The sequence below is a fragment of the Lepidochelys kempii genome, chromosome 2, assembly GCF_965140285.1.
Source record: "Lepidochelys kempii isolate rLepKem1 chromosome 2, rLepKem1.hap1, whole genome shotgun sequence".
NCBI lineage: Eukaryota > Metazoa > Chordata > Testudines > Cheloniidae > Lepidochelys > Lepidochelys kempii.
In genome coordinates, this window is record NC_136381.1 from 81716673 (window position 1) to 81735624 (window position 18952).

General features: G+C 44.9%; 1 protein-coding gene across 1 annotated transcript in view; it reads left to right on the forward strand.

Moving 5' to 3' along the window:
- The window catches only part of ANKRD29 (ankyrin repeat domain 29), a 42369-nt gene extending 25160 nt beyond the window's left edge, over positions 1-17209 (forward strand). Inside the window, exons 6-10 of the mRNA XM_073331382.1 lie at positions 2294-2392; positions 9205-9303; positions 10047-10142; positions 12327-12425; positions 15381-17209. Of these exons, the coding sequence (XP_073187483.1) occupies positions 2294-2392; positions 9205-9303; positions 10047-10142; positions 12327-12425; positions 15381-15464 (477 nt within the window). The 3' untranslated portion in view covers positions 15465-17209. The remainder of the gene's footprint in view (positions 1-2293; positions 2393-9204; positions 9304-10046; positions 10143-12326; positions 12426-15380) is intronic.
- Positions 17210-18952: the final 1743 nt, after the last annotated feature.

Genomic DNA, 18952 nt, shown 5'->3' on the forward strand with positions numbered 1-18952 from the left:
ATGTGAAGGCAATAAAGTAACCTCCCTGCCATCTCTCTAGGAATGGAGCAGCATTCTTAATTGTATTTATAAGCTTGTTTTGATTACCCGTAGCCATTTTTTTTAGAAGTTGTGCAATAACACCCTTATGTAGGCAGTTAAAAAATTAAAATAAAAGAGAATTCAGAGGAAAACAAGTATTAGCTCTGCTTCTTTTGCATAGCGCTGCTGAATTAAGTTTGCAAGGTGGTGGTGGTGTCTGGCTGCCTACTTGATTGGCAAGCTTCCATGCAAGAGGGAGTTCAAACCCAAGCTTGTCAGAGCAATTATTCTAAAAGCATCAGGATTTCACTTTCAATCTTTAAGCTGACTAAATGTTAGCAGTGTGGGGAAGAGAAGGAGCCCTAATTAAAAGGAAACCTTTTTTGCATTGATTGGTGCTGTAATAAAGAGCTGTTTTCAGATTACTAAACATTATTTGTTCTGAAAGAGGAACTTGAACAGAAGGACTCCTGTTGTGTCTGTCTGGTGCACACAGCCTGCAAAAGGGGCTAAACACAATTACCCAACCCTGTGCGCCTGCCAACTAGCCAGACACCATCTAGCCTTCAGTGTGCCCAAGTAACACATACATTACTTGTATGTTGGAACAAGTCAGTGTGCAATCAAATATAATAATCTAATGGCTTGTCCACGTAGCACATTACTGCATGGGAAGCCATGGTGTGAATCTACAGACCACCAGCTTGCCACACAGTAACATCCTGTGTGGACACTGCTACAGCGCAGTGAAAGTACCAGAGTGTAGCTTAGCGTATTGTCCTTTCAAGTAGTAGCACCTCAGCCGCACTCTAGGACTTTCATTGCACTCTAGCAGTGTCCACCTGGGATGTTACTGCACAGCAAGCTGTGCACTGTAGATTCATATTATGGCTTGCCATGTAAGCAAGCCCTAAAACCCATGAAGTGTAAGAAACCTAGCCAAAGAGAAATATGGGAAATAAAATCTCGTCCATCAGACGCTTCTTCTGATTCCCAAGATCTCAACCCTCTTGGCATCAGGGGCAAACTTTCCAAATCTGGGACCTGAAGCAAGGACCACTGGCAACCCACTGATGCTGGATCAGGTCCCTGGTGATTGGAAAAAATAAGGTCTTCTATTGTCTAAGTAGCTCCGCTGAGTATAAACAACTGCAGTTAGTCCCAGTGTAGTGATGTACCACCAACATGTAAGCAAGGGGCTTTTGCTAAAATATTCCCCTTAGCCTGTGATAAACTTAGTGTGCCAGGGGAGAATGCAGTTGCAGAGGGAGGGTGGAGCGGGTTTAGCATCTTATTAATTTGTTTACCCATTTAAACCAAAACACTTCCTCTTAACCATAGGGGAAACAAAATTCCCTTAATATGCACTTCAGTGGGAACTACACAGGCAGAGACTGCATCATGTCTGAATGCCTGTCCCAACACCAATGCAAGTTTCCACTCTTAGCTAGACAAATAAAACATTACAGCTGACTGAAATTTTGAAACCTTTTTTTCATTGGAAAATGGCCTTTTTTCAAAGAAGAACCTAAAAATGTTTGACTTTTGGAAACCTAACACAGAAAATGTTTTTGGATGTCAAAAGCTGAAAACATCTACAATTTAAAAAAAAAAATGTTTTTTGTTGAAAAGCCAAAAACTGTCTGTGAAGTGTTTTGAAAAATCAAAAATTGTTAATTTCTTTCAAAAGCTTTTATAGAAAATACCATTTTCCAGCCAGGTCCACAAACTACCTTGCTGAGTGTAAGCCACTGGTAAGTGTTTCTATTTCAGGTCCTCCTTTTATGGCTGCTCTACAGAGATGAGTCTACTGCAACTGCCAGCCAAAGGAGTTAATCCTTCAGCTCGACTGGTAGAAGTTAGTGATTTTAGGCCCCAATTCAGCAAAGTGCTTACGCAGATGCTTTAAATTAAATACATGGTTAAGTCCATCCTTCTTTAGCAAAGCACTTAAGAACTTTGCTGCATAGGGATGGACTTAAGTATGTGCTTAAGTGCTTTGGTGACTTGGAGGCCTTAACATGGCAGGCCCTGGGTTCAAATCTCAGCTTTGACCCATGATTGCAGACATTACATTTGTATACGTAAGAGGAATGCTACACACCCAGTCTAGTTTGTTGTGAACTAAACTCAGGATTTTGGTGATGACGAGTTTCTTGTGTGTAGCTATTTATACGTTATTAAGTTGCATAATGGCACAGACAGGGAAATATGTTTTGATGTAAATATCTAGTGTAGCTTTACCAATTAAGCTTTACTTATTTTTACTCAGGATGGAGCTACTGCACTTTTTCTGGCTGCCCAAGGAGGTTATCTGGATGTCATCAGATTATTGTTATCTTCAGGAGCAAAGGTCAACCAGCCAAGGCAGGTAATGTTCAGCATTGCACTACCAAAGCAGAGACGGCATTTAATTAACATTCTCTTGCTAAAAATATGGCTGGAATTTTCAAAGGCCCTAAGGGAGTTAATCTTTCAACTGAAGCTGGGCACCTAATGTCCTCAGGCCCCTTTGAAATTCCATCTTAAAACACTAGCAGTCGATAGTACTCCACATATCCCCTGCTAAAGTCAACCAGTCAGACTTATGTATTTATTAAAACCCAACCACAGCTATGTCTTTGGTATCAAAGTTAATCTTTGATAAAAAGCTTTGACTTTGAGTTCACTTCATGCTGTCTATACACACTGTAATAATCAGTCGTAAATTGTAGTTTAACCTCCTTAAACATTTGGTACCTGTACAACTGCCATCCCTGTTTCAACTTAGTTGCTCTCTAGGTTCTGATGCATAACCACATGCATAACTTTAAGCATGAGAGTAGATCCACTGAAGACAGTGGAGCTACTCTCCTGCTTTGTTACACAATGTGCTTAGTGCTTTGCTGGATCAGACACTACTGCTCTGGGGGCCGAATCCAACTCCCGTTAAAGTCAAGTGGAGTTGATTCAGGCCTCAAGGGAATGCAAACATTTTAAACTACATCAGGAAGTAAATATAGATGAAAGGTTTCTAACGTAGCCATAATTTTGCCTCCTTGTATCTGAAGAGGGAGTCTTAATAGGTCTTAATAGGTCAGCCATTTTTTTTGCCTTTGGATGCTGACATGCATGTAAAATGAGCACTTATGTATCTAGCCACCAATTTGAGCATCCAGATGGGGATTTGCAGATCTTACTTAGATACCCATATTAGAAAACGGGGTTTCCCAGGATGCTTGATTTTACATCAGAGAGTCTCACCTAAGGGTTGCTAAACCAGTTCAAATAAGCTAATCTACCCTAAATCTTCACCACACTTAACCTGTACATTTAAAAATATTTGGGTAATGTTCCCTTCTTGCATTGTTCATGTATGTCTCTGCTAGCTGGCTGAGGTTTACTGGTTTCAGCTGGGTAGGAAATGAGGAAATAGGAGAAAATGGGATGAGAGAGCCCTAATACAGTGCAGAATGTAGTATGTGAATAGGCTGTCTAGCTTTTCCTATATTTCCTGACTTCCTACCCAGAAGAGCCCAGCAAGTCACAGCCGGGCAGCAGAGAATTACATGTACTGCTTCAGCAGCTTCTGTGAGGGCCATGGGTGTCTTTTCATTGGAAAAATCTCTGCTGCTACTTAGCATAAGGAAATAGGACCATCCATTCATATACCTGTATATCCACATTGAGACCATCCTACCCCTCTGTCTGTACCCTCTCCCTTAGCCACCAGTTTATAGGTAGAAAGTAGGCAGGTGTTCTCTGAGCTGATGCTTACATTACTCTTTGGCTACAGTCTCTCTGGCTTTGTCTAGTCTGTGATTTGTTAAAAGGTGGTAACCAACACATTCTAGGTATCTAGGGCAGTGTATACTTTAATATGAGCTAAACCAGTCAAGATAAAGCTATGGGGAATGCCGAGCTTTAACTCGACCATGTTAAAGTGTACACTGCCTTGTCTACACTATACTCTTAGCTAACATGTCAACTAAGTAAGATGTTCTAACACCTAATAATAACACACTCTTAAACTGAAGTCCAGGCCGAGCCTCTCTGTCTTGTCTCTAAGGGTATGTCTATGTAACCCATGCCCTAAGTTCCCTGTAAACCGCACCGCCGCGCAGCAGCCTATTTAGCACCACGCAGGCGCTCAGAGAACCCGCCCGGGGACCTGTCACCTGCCAAGGCTGGGGGAGGGGCACCCCTCCTCCGGTCCCAACCTGCCATGGCCGGGACCTGCCGCAGCTGGGGCGCCCCTCCCGCAGCCTGAACGAGGCCAGGTCAGTGCAGCCTCAGCTGCAGCTGGGGCAGCCCTACCCCAGCCGGGGCAGCCTGGCCCAAACCCAGGTGACCTAGCTTAGACCCAGCTGCGGCGGCCTGGCTCCAGGGCAGCACGACCTGAACCTGCGTGGTCCAGCCGAGGCGGCCCGGCCTGGCCTGAACCTGGGCGGCCCAGCCTAGACCCAGCTGCTCCAGGGCGGCCCTGCCTGGCCCCAGCCGTGGCCGGGGCAGCGTGGCCCCAACCCAGCTGCTGCCGGGGCAGCCTGGCCCAAACCCGGGTGGCCTGGCCCAGACCCAGCCGTGGCCAGGGCGCCCCTCCCTCAACCCAGCCCGGATCTCTGGGGTCAGGGGAGGGGTGCCTATCCTGTGGCCCCAGCCCCAGAGCTTCTGCGGCAGGGAGAGGCGCTTCTCCCCTGCCAGCCGAGGTGCTGCTGTGGGGGGAGAGAGCTAGGGGGAGTCTTCTCTCCCTGCCGTAGCCCCAGAGCACTGTCCTGCATCCCAAATCCCTCCTCCCAGCCCCACCCCAGAGCCCACACCTCCAGCCGGAGTTCCCAACCCCCTGCCCCAGCCCTGAACCCCTTCCCATACTCCGAACCCCTCAGACTCACCCCCACCACATGAATTTTGTTATGTGCACCAATATGGAGGTGATGTGTCCTCCATATTGGTGCCCATAACAAAATTCATTCCGCACATGGGTGGGGAAAATGAGAGGGAACACTGTATGCCTGCAGGGTGTGGTGCTCTGAATACTTCTGGTGGCACCTAAACAACCTAGAGATTGATGAATCCGTTATAGCCTTGGTTAAAATCCATGGGGGCTTTAGCTCATGCAGTAGAGGCTCATGCACTAAGTTTCAGAGGTCCCAGATTCGATCCCGCCCGCCGACAACCGGGGTCTGTCAGCATTACATCTGCACAGTAATTAAACACCTGTGGCTGGCCTGGGTCAGTTGACTCAGGATTGCTGGTTGGGCTCGGGCTGCGGGGCTGTTAAATTGAGGTGTAGACATTCGGGCTATGGCTGGGGTCTGGGACTCTTCCCCCTGATAGGGATTCCCAGGGCCCTGGCTCCAGCTCGAGCCCAGGCATCTCTACAGCAATTTTACAACCCCACAGTCTGAGCTCCACGAGCCTGAGTCATCTGACCTGGACCCACCACTGCTATGTTGCAGATCTTTTATTCCAGTGTAAAAGTACCCTAGCAGTCTAGACCTAGATCGGTGCAAGGTTCCTTTTGGCCTTTGCTAAGTTCGGTACCTAGTGACCAGCTGCTAAGTTTAGCTCTGGATAAATTCCGTGGTGTTTATGTCTGGAATCTTTGTTTGGGCCCATCTCTAATCTGAACTGTTTTCTTAACAAATGAAAAACCTGTTATTATCACTCTGATAATTAAAGAAATGGCTTGATGGGCTTTCATCACTTCCCCCGCCCCGCCCACAAAAATTAGCCTTGGTTCAAGTGTGAGAAATATCCATCCAAGAGTGATATTTAAACAGTGCTCCTCAACCAGCAACTGCAACATTGCTATATTGCCATCACTGATGAAGTAAGTATTTCCTGGTGCTATGTTGCACTGTATATAAGGCTGGCCTTAAGCTTTGTAGGTCCCTATGTGAAGTAAAACTTACCAGACCCCATCCTTCTCTTTCCCCCCTCACCACCAGGCCCTCTTTCTGTCTTGCTCTCGTGAATGTACATCTCAACATTTACATTATTTAATAATGTAGCTTTGGGACCAATTTCATTTGTTTCTTCCTTAACAGTATAATTTCTGCCTGCACAGACATCCTTTCCTTCCTTGTGACGTTGTGACAGGGTCTCCATGGGGGCTGCACTGACATTCTTTTGCCATCATGTGGTCTAGACAGAGCTTTGGGAGCAGCATCTGAAGCCTGGTACAGGCTAGCTTTCTTTGCCGCTCTAACTCCAAAACAAATATCAGAGCGGTAGTCGTGTTAGTCTGTATCCACAAAAACAACGGGGAGTCCGGTGGCACCTTACGGACTAACAAACCAAGATGGTTGTTTGCCAGTGAGGTTCACATGAAGGGTGACATGCTGCATCACACCAAGTTTTTAGTCTTAGATGCCAGGGGACGATCAAAATATTCAGTCTCTGAAAATTCAGCTTTTAAAGGGTTTTTTATATTAGTTTCCATATAACATGCGTTGTGTGTGTGTGTGTGTATAGACACACACAATAAAACCTACAGACATTTTATGTGTGGATCAAGAAAGCATTGTTATCAGCAAGGGGACAGAACTGCAACTGGTGTAAAAGGCACAGCTCCATTGCCGTCAGTGGAGCTATGCCAGTTAACACCAGCTGAGGACCAGACTCTTAAGGTTACGCAACGCATCTGCCATGGGGCTCCTTAGTGGTAGTGCCATGAACACCATGGCTACTACCTTGATTTGGCCCCTCCTAAAAATCCACAACCACATCCAAACTCTGGTGAATAGTAAAGTCCAGAGCCACAAAGCGGTCTCTTGAATTAGTGGAGTAAGATAAAGGTCAGCATAAATGTATGTCAGGAGGGAATGATATGATGATAGGTTATAGGGCTGTTAGGTGTAGCCAGATACAGTTTGTCTCTTTGTTTGCAATCACATAAGAAAATAAATATAGTTTTAATATAGGTAATGTATTTAAAATTCCCTATATTAGAAATATAATGGCCACATCAGGTCTAACCAAGCTCTGTTTGGGAAAGGATCCAGTGGCGATGGGGAAGAGAAAGGCAAAGGTAGCTTAGAGCCACCTTTTGACCTCCCCCAATCCCAGGGCAGCCAATGGCAGCTCTTACTGAACCTGGCTGGTAACACACACCTGTGAGCTGTTACACAATTGGGAATGGCTGAAGTGCAGCAGCACTTTGGCAGTGCTCACTATGCTGTGGGGTGGGAGTGAAATTGTTTAGACTCCACTGCGCTGGCTCTGTGCTACTGAGGAGTCCTGTATACAAGGGAAATCCTCAGATGGCTTTTTTAGGGCAGCTTCATGTCTTTTTTTTGCACCATGGACCCGTGCAAAGGGGACACATGTCAGGGGCCAAGCAGCTGGCCTAACGTGTAAATATTGTACCTATTTGGATGGTACCACTCTCCTCACCCATTGGGGACACCAATCTCGGAGGAAGAAGCTGCAGCTAACAATTTGCCTATGTACTGTATCCTGCTCTGCCCCCAACTTCATTTGTTTTTGTCATCTTTGCGTGTAAGCTCTTCAGGGCATGCACAGTCTCCTACTGTGTGTTTTAACAGCACCTACCATAATCAGTGCCCTGATCCTTTGGGCACTACTGCAATATAAATAATAGTGTTATCATTTCCATCTGCTTCTTTTTATTCATATAGTAAAACCTTAACTTAGCCTGAACTAAAGCAAAGCTACCAAGTCCCCTGTGCTAAACTTGTCTCGTCGTGTTTTGCAATTCTTACATACGTAGAACCACAAATTGCGCAATACATGTTCTATGTGCAGATTTCCCTGTTTTGATGGGGCTTGGATCTTTTCCAGACTTTCCCAGCTCATGACTCTGGTGCCATATCCTAGCGCTCTCTGCTGGACAAAGTTTAAAAATGATCATGAAACACTTGAGTCATTGAGGGGGGAAAAGCTGTATATTGGAGATGGACAATTTTTGCCATCCCACTTGTTAGCGTGAGTTATATATATGCTCTGCATAAAAGAGAGCCTTTGAATTTTATTTTTGGATCACAAAGAAAATTCACTGTGTAAACAGGATGTATACTAGGATGTGGGCAGCCACTGTGATATCAATGAGAACATAGATACAGAATTCAGAGTAACAGCCGTGTTAGTCTGTATTCGCAAAAAGAAAAGGAGTACTTGTGGCACCTTAGAGACTAACCAATTTATTAGAGCATAAGCTTTCGTGAGCTACAGCTCACTTCATCAGATGCATATCGTGGAAACTCCTAGATACAGAAATTACTCAAGAAAAAAAAAGCTCCTTTTTTTTTCATTATTACTGTGTATTGGGCCTTAACTATGAAACCATGATTTCAGGATGTATCTTTGCTCGTTCTGTGCATCAGAAAAGACAGAAATGTAAAGGCTCGGCATGTATCAATGGGAGGAATGTTCTGCCCATTCTACCAAATGTGCTTAACCAGTTTCCCACCAAATGTGCTAAACAGCAAGCTGGTGAGCACACAGTTGGTGAGAATAAAAAGGATTTAACAATAAAAAGGAAAGTAGGGTTCTATGTATGTAGTGTAAAATGTTCAGCTTGGTTATGCGTGGGGAATTAGGTTTGATACTTTCATTCCACAACAATGGGAGAGGTCTGCCTAATACACTCAGCTCCCAAATGGTGCTTAAATGAAACCGTCTGTGTCTAGTTATGGCAGTGGTCCCTAAACTTTTCACGGTCGTGCCCCCCCTTACTCCTATTCCCCTTACTCCGCCCCCTCCTCCGCATGGAGCCAGAGCCAGGAGCAGGGCCATGGCGACAGGAGTAAGGGGGCTGAGGGCAAGTCTTGGGCCAAGAGCGGAGCCACAGCTGGGAATGGAGCTGCAGCCAGGGGCTGAGGCTGGGGGCAGGGCTGGGGCCAGGGCTAGGAACGGAACCATGGCTGGGCCGTGGTCGGGGATCAAGGCTGGGGCTGGGAGCAGAGCCTCAGTCAGGAGCTGGGGCTGCGACAGAGCAGGGCTTGGTAGCACTCCCTTCCCATGCCCCGTGGGGGCTGGCCCAGGCCCTGCCACGCCCCCCCAAACATTCCTCCATGCCCCCCTAGGGGAGCAAATCCCACAGTTTGGGGACCACTGTTTTTATAGCATAAGATTTTATTAAGGTATCCAAGCTCACTCCTTCCAGTAGCCAGAATCTAGCAGTGAGCTGTCAGAGAGCAGTGTCACAAAGTGAAGTCTATATCAGTCTTGTTTTGCTTGAAGGATGGGACAGCTCCTTTGTGGATAGCATCTCAGATGGGTCACAGCGAGGTAGTGAGGGTAATGCTGCTCCGGGGAGCTGATCGAGATGCCACACGGAACGTGAGTAATTTTCACTTTTGGAGTGACTCTTAAAGGGAGACTGCCCATTTTCTTAGCATCTTTCATCAGAGGATCTCCGCACACTATACATCAATTAATTTAGTCTCAGACCACCCCGGTGAGATAAGAAAAAATAATGATGCCTAATGTACTGTTGGGGAAACCGAGGCAGAGACACATTGGAATTAGCTCAAGATCACACACACAAATTCTATGGTGGACATGGAAATAGGACTTACATCCTCAGGAATCTTCTAGGGCCCCAAAGCCATCTGCATGAAAGCATTACACCTCTGTACAAGTTTGGGGATCCCTGTATCCCCTCTCCTTGTCAGGCAGTGCAGCTCCAGTGAGCCAGGATGCCATGAGCTGCCCTTTCCCTCGGCCTCTGGGCCCATCCTTTTGTAGGGGTTCTTTAGTGCAGGAGATGGGGAAAGAAAAGTTCATACAAATTCCCTGTGGTGTTAGAGATGAGTGAGACTGAAGATGATGCGTGTTGTCCCCAGCTTTACCCCTCCTGCATTCTCCCTCCCTGCTCCCCATTCAGAGATCCCTAGATTTGCAGATGGCCCACCATGAATTCCAGAGACAGACGGAATGATGCTGTGGAGGTGGATATGCAAAGATCATGCATGGAGGGGACTATCCCTACATGGAGTCAGTGGGAACAACCCTCCATTCAGTCAGAGAGCTTGTAAAGCTATCATAATAACTGAACACTTTTCTTTCTTTCTCCATTAAAGGATGGTACCACTGCTTTACTTAAAGCTGCTAACAAAGGGTATCATGACGTTATAGAGGAATTACTCAAATTCTCTCCTGCACTTGGCCTGTTGAAGGTATGTACTGAAGTATGTTGATATTGGCATATAGAGTTTGAGAGGCAAAAGGCCTGCTTCTCTACTGCTTTCATTGACATCAGTACAAAGCGAGTGTTCTGATTTGGTGCTGATTCACAACCATTTTATAGGTATTTATAACTATGAAAAGGGAAGGCAGTGAAAATCTATATTCTTTTGATTTCAATACTCTTTAAATATGATTAAAACTCTTCTTTAAAATCCTACATACTAAGCTTTGGGAGGAAGATGCATACTGTGCTGTAGATAGAATTAAGCTTTGTTTTCTGCTATTTTTGTCTGAAATAAATAGATTGATGCAATTTTAGTGCCAAATCCTGCCCTCTGTTGCACTAATGTTACTGAGGGTGGAATTTGGCAAAGCAAGTTAGACTGCAAACTAGAATTCTAAGAGTGCTATTCCAGACAAAGCAATTCTGTATTTGATTTAGTTCTCTTTGAATGAATGTAGAGGCTTTGAAAATTACATCGGCTATTTGCAGGCAGATTTTTAAAAGCTGATTTCATGTGCCCATAGATTGCAGTTGCAAACATTACTGGCATGATTTTGCAGCTATTTTGGGGTGTAACTAATGTCACTTGGAGGTGTTAGTACCAGATTTTCAAGTAGAAACAGGTACTTAAACATCCAGGTGACATTAACTGTGGGTAGTTAACCACTACTGTATCACTCATTACAAGTGCAAAATTGCATCCCCACTTATTTGCATTTTCAATTCTGTGGCCCCAAAAAGGAGGCAGGCCTGTGGTGAAAGGTCTGGCCCCAACTCTCCAACATATATATTGAGAGAGAGAGAAAGAGAGAGAAGAAGCAAAAAACCCACAAAACTGGTTTGCCTAGAATATATTTCAAGTGATTTTATTTTGCTTTCTAAAGGCTGAAGTTAGTCTCCAGATCAACCTTTTGTTGTTTATTTAACATACTTCTAGTCTATTGAAAAATAGAATTACAAAAAAAACACTACTACTTGGTAATGTCAGCCTGACTCTTATTTACACTAACACGCCTTGAATTACATTTATACCCACTTTAAAGCCTGTCATAAATATAAAGGGAAGGGTAAACCCCTTTGAAATCCCTCCTGGCCAGGGGAAAGCTCCTCTCACCTGTAAAGGGTTAAGAAGCTAAAGGTAACCTCGCTGGCACCTGACCAAAATGACCAATGAGGAGACAAGATACTTTCAAAAGCTGGGAGGAGGGAGAGAAACAAAGGGTCTGTGTCTGTCTGTAGTCGTCTTGGCCAGGGACAGAACAGGAATGGAGTCTTAGAACTTTTAGTAAGTAATCTAGCTAGGTATGTGTTAGATTATGATTTCTTTAAATGGCTGAGAAAAGAATTGTGCTGAATAGAATAACTGTTTCTGTCTGTGTATCTTTTTTGTAGCTTAAGGTTTTGCCTAGAGGGGTTCTCTATGTTTTTGAATCTAATTACCCTGTAAGATATTTACCATCCTGATTTTACAGGGGGGATTTCTTTATTTCTATTTACTTCTATTTTTTATTAAAAGTCTTCTTGTAAAACACTGAATGCTTTTTCATTGTTCTCAGATCCAAGGGTTTGGGTCTGTGGTCACCTATGCAAATTGGTGAGGCTTTTTATCCAACATTTCCCAGGAAAGGGGGGGTGCAAGTGTTGGGAGGATTGTTCAGTGTTCTTAAGATCCAAGGGTCTGGGTCTGTAGTCACCTAGGCAAATTGGTGAGGCTTTTTACCAAACCTTGTCCAGGAAGTGGGGTGCAAGGTTTTGGGAAGTATTTTGGGGGGAAGGACGCGTCCAAACAGCTCTTCCCCAGTAACCAGTATTAGTTTGGTGGTGGTAGCGGCCAGTCCAAGGTGTAATATTTTGTACCTTGGGGAAGTTTTGACCTAAGCTGGTAAAGATAAGCTTAGGAGGTTTTTCATGCAGGTCCCCACATCTGTACCCTAGAGTTCAGAGTGGGGGAGGAACCGTGACAAAGCCCCTGTACATTGCCAGGAAAGAGACTCATTGTTAAGGCCCTGTGTCTTTATGTCTGATCAGATCACTTTTGATGGCCTAATCTCTATAGTGTTGTTTCTCTTTTCCTTATACGCAGGTCTGTTCTTTGCTGCTGTTTCTGTTTTTGTTGTTTCCCCCCCATGCACCTGGTACAAATGTTTAGATGTATGTTTATATTTTCTAGAATGGGACTTCTGCTCTCCATGCGGCCGTGCTGGGTGGCAACATTAAAGCAGTCGCACTACTTTTGGAAGCGGGAGCAGATCCTTCTCTTAGGAACAAGGTACATTTTGGTGTTTTATCCAGAGCTTGTACAATGTACCTGTGAAAACATTAAACATTGTTTCTTCTCTGTTACTACTAAACTCATTTTGAACAGCGGCAGTCCGCACTTTTGCATGTTGTCTTTGCAATGTGCCTCAACCCTCATCCAAAGAAATTATTCTCCATGCCCATTCAATCTTTAGTTTCTCTATAACACTAATTACAAGGATGCCAATTAGTGCCACTAAGGATAGTGGTATTTGTGATGTGGACATTAACCCAAGAAGAATTGGATGGGGACTATGCAGTCATTCAATATAGATAGACCACCAAAGATTAAATTGTCACAACTTTCCGTCATACCAACTCACACCAGTCAGTTAGAAGTGAAAAGCTCTGTATACCATTACTGCTCCCCTGAGCTATCCAATCTCACTAATTCATAAACTCTGTGTTGGTGTGCAAACTATATTTGAGAGAAACTATGACCAGCTAATATTCTTGGACAATCATAAATTACAGATATCTATGCACCAGGACTGGGTTGCGCCACCGGAGTTTAGATCTGGATTCAAACTTTCCCAAACCCTGTGTGTATTTGGATCTGAAATTTTGGATTAGTTTTAAATTAGATTACATTTTGGATTAGAAACAGCAGGTTGAAATCATAACTTATTTTCAAACTTTATATAGCAGGGTCCTTGAGATGATTCAGCTTCTTGGGTCTCCCTTTATTAATTATATTGGGGAGACAGAACAAATCACTCAGATCCCATAATTTATTACATGAATTCAGCACTTTTCATGTTTGCAAATTGCCTGCAAACAAGTTTTTACTTGATTCCATTAAGTATGTTATAATATGTATTGCATATCTTATGCAAACGTTTCTTCCTCTGTAGTTTGTTCATGAGCTATTTGTTGCAAGTACACCTCTACCCCAATATAACGCTGTCCTCGGGAGCCAAAAAATCGTACCGCATTATAGGTGAAACCGCGTTACATCGAACTTAATTTGATCCACCGGAGTGTGCAGCCCTGCCCACCCCGGAGCACTGCTTTACTGCGTTATATATGAATTTGTGTTATATCAGGGTAGAGATGTAGTTGCTATCAGGTTGGGTTGGTTAGTTGTGATTGGACACAGGTCACATGGTATTGTTTTCTGTTCTCTGAATGAATGAGTGAACATTTCAGAATCAGGTTTCTGGTACAAATATTCTTGTTTGTGAATTCATCAACATTTATTTTCTGAGTATTCTCTAACAGTTGCTTAAAATATGCTGTTTCCATGAACACTCCTGGTAAGGTCATTTGCTGAAATACAGAAGAAAAAGGCTGCAAACAGGTGGAACAAACTCTCATTTTAAATCATGAGAATAGTCACATAAAATATTTAAGTAGTCAGACAGGCTTGATATAGGGAAAGAGAATGATTTCTAAAGCATTTTAAGATTTACCATATAAGAACTAGGAATTATAATTATCTTGAATAAGGGAAATAAAATTTACATATACTATTTCTATCACTTTCCACTAGATGGAAGCAGAGTCAATCTCTTTAAAACAATAGTTTATATTTTATTAGTAGTTCATGCTTTGTTTTGATAATATCCAAACAGATGTGCCAGTTTTTGCAACTACTAACAGTTATTTGCAGAGGGTGATAGAGTCCTTTCCTTGAGCTTTATTCTATAGTTCTTTCCCCTCCTCCCCACATTGGAAAATATTTGGAAAATAATATGCCATTTGGTGTCGTTGGGTGGATTTCCAAAACAAGAACATTACTTTGAAGAAATATTTCCATTATATCTAAATGTTAATTTCTACAGGTCCTATTCCCATCGTTTTTGTTTTCAGTGGATATAAAGTAGGAGACAAAAATCTTTGATACTCTGGTCACTAAGAATCTAATACAAAGCCCATTTGCTGCTGGGGTTTTTTTGTTTGTTTGTTTTGTTTTCCCCCATGCACACAGTACAAATGTTAGATGTCCATTTACTTCTGCGGGCTTTGGATAATGTCCTAAAGATCTGCCCCTGCTGCCATTGAATTCAATGGCAATATTCTCTTTTGCTTCTATGGGACTGTCATAGGGACTCCAAAATCCCCCCAGCGCAGAGCCTGTCAGCTGTTCAAATTTCACATAAGCCTTATTTTGAGGACTTGAGTAGAGCTTACATGTTTTATAGGCCTTGTGTTGACCCCTTTGTAGAGGACCAAATTTCACTTTTAAGGCCTCTCTACACTGTCTAAAATTTGAAATGGTTTTAAAAACTGGTCCACTAAATGATAAAGGAGCCATAGAGTAGACCAGGCTTGGGTAACCTGTACAGCTTGTGATGAAGTGGGTTCAAAACAAGCATATGGCAGGATTATAGGAAGTGAACACAAGGAAGAAAGAACAGGAGGACTTGTGGCACCTTAGAGACTAACACATTTATTTGAGCATAAGCTTTCATGAGCTACAGCTCACTTCATCAGAAGAAATTGTGATTACTCTTTCAGGGCTAGATTTTAATTAGCCCTAATAAGGCCACAACAGGTAAAGAAGGGGGGTAGGGCAAGTAAGGTGAGTGTGGCCACATTAGGGGTACCCAGAGCCCGGCATGAGGGGATGGGGCTGGAACAGGAGCTACATGTCAGATACCCTCCCCCGCATGAGCAAATGGGTAGAACCACTGCTCTACTGCATGCTAGCCTATGGAGCTGTCCAGACCTTTAGGAGGGAGGGAAGTAGCATCCAAAAAAAGGGGGTGAAATAATGTATTCCTCCTCAAAGCGTACAGGGAAGGAACTGTGACTCAGCTACAGTCACTGTTAGGTAGGGTTGAGCCTAAAGGTTCATCTTAGCCCATAGTAACTAGAGTGCAGCCTACATTTAAACACAAATGATTCTTTATTGCGCCCAACGTTTTCTTGAGGACTTTAAATTCTGGCCCGCATTTTCTAATCATGCTGTTTCTTGTTTCAGGCAAATGAACTGCCAGCAGAACTAACACAAAATGAACGCATCCTCCGGCTCCTCCGGACAAAAGAAAAGCACAGGAAAAGCTAACCCAACTTTGTGTCGGATGTGGTTTGGCAGGGAGGAGCCAGGTCCACACTGGCACGAAAGCAAATCTGGTTTTGAAAATGGCTTATTGAACCTGATTGCAGAATTGATTTAGCATGATTTAGCAAGGTCAGCCTTCAGCACAGAGCAGGGGTGCACTAAAGCTTCAGTTTTGCATCATTGAACTCAATAGGAGTTTTGCCATGGGCTTCAGTGAGAGCAAGATAGGGCCCTAAAGGCCTTTTTGCACCACAGCCCTGTCTATACTTGAAAATCCCAGCATTCCCAGCAGTGCTATAAATCCTAAAATGTGTGTAGTACACTTTATAGCCACACACAAGTGCTCCAACCATTTCACAGGCATTCCCACTACTGTTTTGACTGCACTAGCTGAGATCAAGTCCTAACGCCTCTTTGTGTACCTGTTCAGTTTGAATCATTCAGCTTGTGTAGATGGGAAGCACAGATGTTCCAGCTGCACTGGTTCAATTAATCTCCTCAGCACAGTCCCCCAAGGCTTCAACCCACCCTTCAGTGATGGCTTTGGCAGTTTGGAGACCAGGCTGTGCCCCCCTTCCTCCCCACGGCCATTCCATGCAGGCCTGAAAGCTAAGGGGTGCTCATCTGGTCTCAGCTGTGCCCAGTAACTCCTTCCCTGTTTGCAGCCACATGTAGGACAGGAATATAGGACACAAACCAGCCTATTGAAATCACAACTTTATTTAGAACAAGGAATTTTTTTTTGGCCAGTACGAAAACAACCCACAACACAATGGGGAAAAGTTAGGGAGCAGAAACACCACAGCATCTACACACCCACACTAGAAACTTCAGTTCCATATGTAATGGACTACCTTACTCTGGAGTTGGCATGGCACGGAGGTAACTGTTTCATCTGTATCTCATATTTGCTGGAGACCTGAAAAGGAGACTTAAGTGAAAACATATCCCAGGCTGCCCCCTCCCCCATCCCAAGTAAATCCTAGTTCTCTTGCTTACTAGGAGTGGGGGGGTTAAGTAACTTCTGGTTCTCCCCACTATCCTTGAGGATCAGAACATCTGCTAGGGGGCGACTCCCTGAGGTGGGGGAGGAGGATTGGAGAAACTGGCTGTGTGCCAATGGGTACCTCAAAGGGGTGTCCTCCCTGCAGCCCCTGGCCTTGACTGCTCTGTTTGGATCGTAGAGGGAGACACAGGAGAAAAGGTAGGTGTTACTTAAGCAACAACTCATTAAAATGATCCAAAACTTTACAATTTACCCCAAAAGTTATCAAGCAAATGAGAGCAAACTTGTTTCCTCCTCAGATTAAACTTTGACCTGTGTAGTACCACAATCCATCCAACAGTGGGTATGGGGAAAGCTGGTGGCCTTCTGCAATGTAGTTCCCTTTCCCTCCTAACATATGCTCAAATCCATGGACAGAACAGAGCCACTGGAAACAGTCACTGTGCAAACCAAGCGTAGCATGTTGTTAACATATATTTAGCTGTGAAGCATACCTGTATGGGTGTTATAAATGTACAGTATACATTGTACACACAAACACATGTATATGACGTGGCTTAGTGTTCACCAGCTACTATGCAATGCAGCTGCTCCAGGGACCTGTGCCTGGAATTATGGGAGAGGGCCCATTATGAGCAGGTACATCAGCAGTTGGTAGGCCATGTGTAATGTGGGCACATTATACTCCTGAGGGCATTCTGTGCCAAAAAAATTAAAAAAATCTGTGCACAATATTTTAAAATTCTGCAAATTTTATTTGTTAAATAAATGTGAAGGCTTCAGCATGGCATGGGGGAGCACAGGCCACTGGCTGCACAGAGGTGGTAGATCACTCTGCAGCTTCTCCCGGGACACGGACTCACTGGTGAGGCTGCACCCAACCCTGACACAGTGCAAGGACCAGGCCTTCCCCAGAAGCACCCCAGGGCCTGCTGCTCCATGCGAGGTGCACCAGGTGTGGGCAGGCAGGTTCAGCACGGCAGGATCCAAGTGTGGAGGGGCTTAGTGTGGGGGGATCCAGGTGTTGGTTGAGAGGGTTCTGTGTGGGGCCATGTGGGTGTGGGCAGCTCAGTGGGGGATTCAGGTGTGTGGGAGATCTGTATGCACAGGGACTTGTTAGGGGGTTCTGGATACAACCATAATGGGATGCTGCAGGAGGGTCCAGGTGAAGGTGGTTGGGGCTCGGCGGGGAGGGAGCCTGGGCATGTGGGGTGAATAGAGCTGGGGGGGGGGTCTGGGTGTAGGAGGATAGAGCTTGGCAGGGGGATCTGGGTGTGGGAGAGTCCAGATGCTGGGGGAATGGGGCTCGGTGGGGTGGAGATCCAGGTGCAGCTGGTTGGGACTAGGTGGGGTGGGGATCCAGGTGACTTATCAGAGTGGTCCAGGTGCAGGGGGAGTGGGGCTCCTTAAGAGGGTTCTGGGTGTGGGGGTGTGAGGCTCCATGGGAGGGTCTGGGTATGAGGGGTCTGGATGCACGGTGGTTGGTGGGTGGGAGAGCAGCTCTCTGTACAGTGATCCTTCCCTCTGCAGCTGAGGAGCGATGGGCGCAGGAAGTGGGGGGTCGGGGGGTTTGCAGACTTTCCTGCAGTTGGGGGCGAAATCTCGGGGTGGGTCTGACCCAGCCCTTGATGCTGTGCAGGGGAAGAGGAAGTCCCGTCCTCCCCAGCCCAGCCAGGACTAGCAGCTGAGCCCAGCGCAGGGTAGGAGCCACCAGCCAGGTCTTCCCCAGTTCCGCCCCGTGCCCCACAGAGATTTACCTCTCTGCTAGCTGCCGTGGGCACCCAAAACATACTGCTGGGGAAGGTCGCATGACTGCTCTTGTGGCTTTCTTTTGCTTCCCCGTCAGAAAGTCATTTTTCTGCAGGGAAGCAAAGAAATCTGCAGGGACATAAATTCTGCACATTCGCAGTGGTGCAGAATTCCCCCAGGAGTAACATTATACCAGTGTGTACAGTAGAGGCCCATTAGTGTGGCCACAACAAATGGCTGCATTAATAAATAGTTCTCGAACACTCAGCTGCAACATTTAACCTTGCTGTGCTTCAGACCTCTAGTGAAGCTGGGACTTGATACAGCATGGTTAAGGTTCTGTAATGTGGATAGGACCTTCACATGTTTTAACCATGGCCCTGTACCATGTTACATCTATATACAGTAGTTATTGCAGTCAGTATATACACGCCCTAAATCATGTTAGTCAAAACCAAAGTTACAGATTTCCCTTGGTGAGGTTCAGACATGGTGCTAATTCAGTATGTGGACACAAACCATTCTGCCCACCTCCAAATCATGGCAAGTTGCTTCAAAGTGTTAGTGTGGACAGGGCTTTCATTCCCAAGGAAACATGGACTGCTGCCCTTTTAAAATTAGGCTGCAAGTCTGACCTTTAGGTGAATCATTGCACTTTTCCTTTAGTGAATAAAAAAGAGCCACATTACTATTGCTTGAGGGAATATAGTTCACTTTAGTGCAAACCGTTTCCTCC